General features: G+C 55.5%; 1 protein-coding gene across 1 annotated transcript; it reads left to right on the forward strand.

Moving 5' to 3' along the window:
• Positions 1-57: 57 nt before the first annotated feature.
• Positions 58-585, forward strand: LOC102257528 (autophagy-related protein 101). Its single transcript, XM_005852798.2, has one exon. The coding sequence runs from the start codon at positions 130-132 to the stop codon at positions 580-582; it is 453 nt and encodes a 150-aa protein (XP_005852860.2). The 5' UTR covers positions 58-129; the 3' UTR covers positions 583-585.
• The last annotated feature ends 6 nt before the right edge of the window (positions 586-591 follow it).

Consider the following 591-nt stretch of genomic DNA (forward strand, 5'->3'; position numbering starts at 1 on the left):
AATTTTAGGCAGGCAGTTTGCTGTGTCCCAAATCTGTCTTCTCTGTTTCTCATTCCCTGCCCTCCCTAAAGGACTAATAGAGCTAGGAGAGCATAATTCCCTGGGGCGTAGGAAGCAGGTGCTCACAGGATGAGAACTCCTGTCCTAGCCTGTTATCTGCTACCCTTTCTTCCCCAGGATGCACTGCGCAACTCAGGTGGCGATGGGCTAGGGCAGATGTCCTTGGAGTTCTACCAGAAGAAGAAGTCTCGCTGGCCTTTCTCAGACGAGTGCATCCCCTGGGAAGTGTGGACAGTCAAGGTGCATGTGGTGGCCCTGGCCACGGAGCAGGAGCGGCAGATCTGCCGGGAGAAGGTGGGTGAGAAGCTCTGTGAGAAGATCATCAACATCGTGGAGGTGATGAACCGGCATGAGTACCTGCCCAAGATGCCCACGCAGTCGGAGGTGGACAACGTGTTTGACACAGGCTTGCGGGACGTGCAGCCCTACCTCTACAAAATCTCCTTCCAAATCACCGATGCCCTGGGCACCTCAGTCACCACCACCATGCGCAGGCTCATCAAAGACACCCTTGCTCTCTAGGCCGTGCTG

Source organism: Myotis brandtii, unplaced genomic scaffold (genome assembly GCF_000412655.1).
Source record: "Myotis brandtii unplaced genomic scaffold, ASM41265v1 C41298750, whole genome shotgun sequence".
Lineage (NCBI taxonomy): Eukaryota > Metazoa > Chordata > Mammalia > Chiroptera > Vespertilionidae > Myotis > Myotis brandtii.

Bases quoted from the DNA above. Each gene is read 5' to 3' on its own strand.
- LOC102257528 (XM_005852798.2), top strand. From the start codon at position 130: ATGAGAACTCCTGTCCTAGCCTGTTATCTGCTACCCTTTCTTCCCCAG.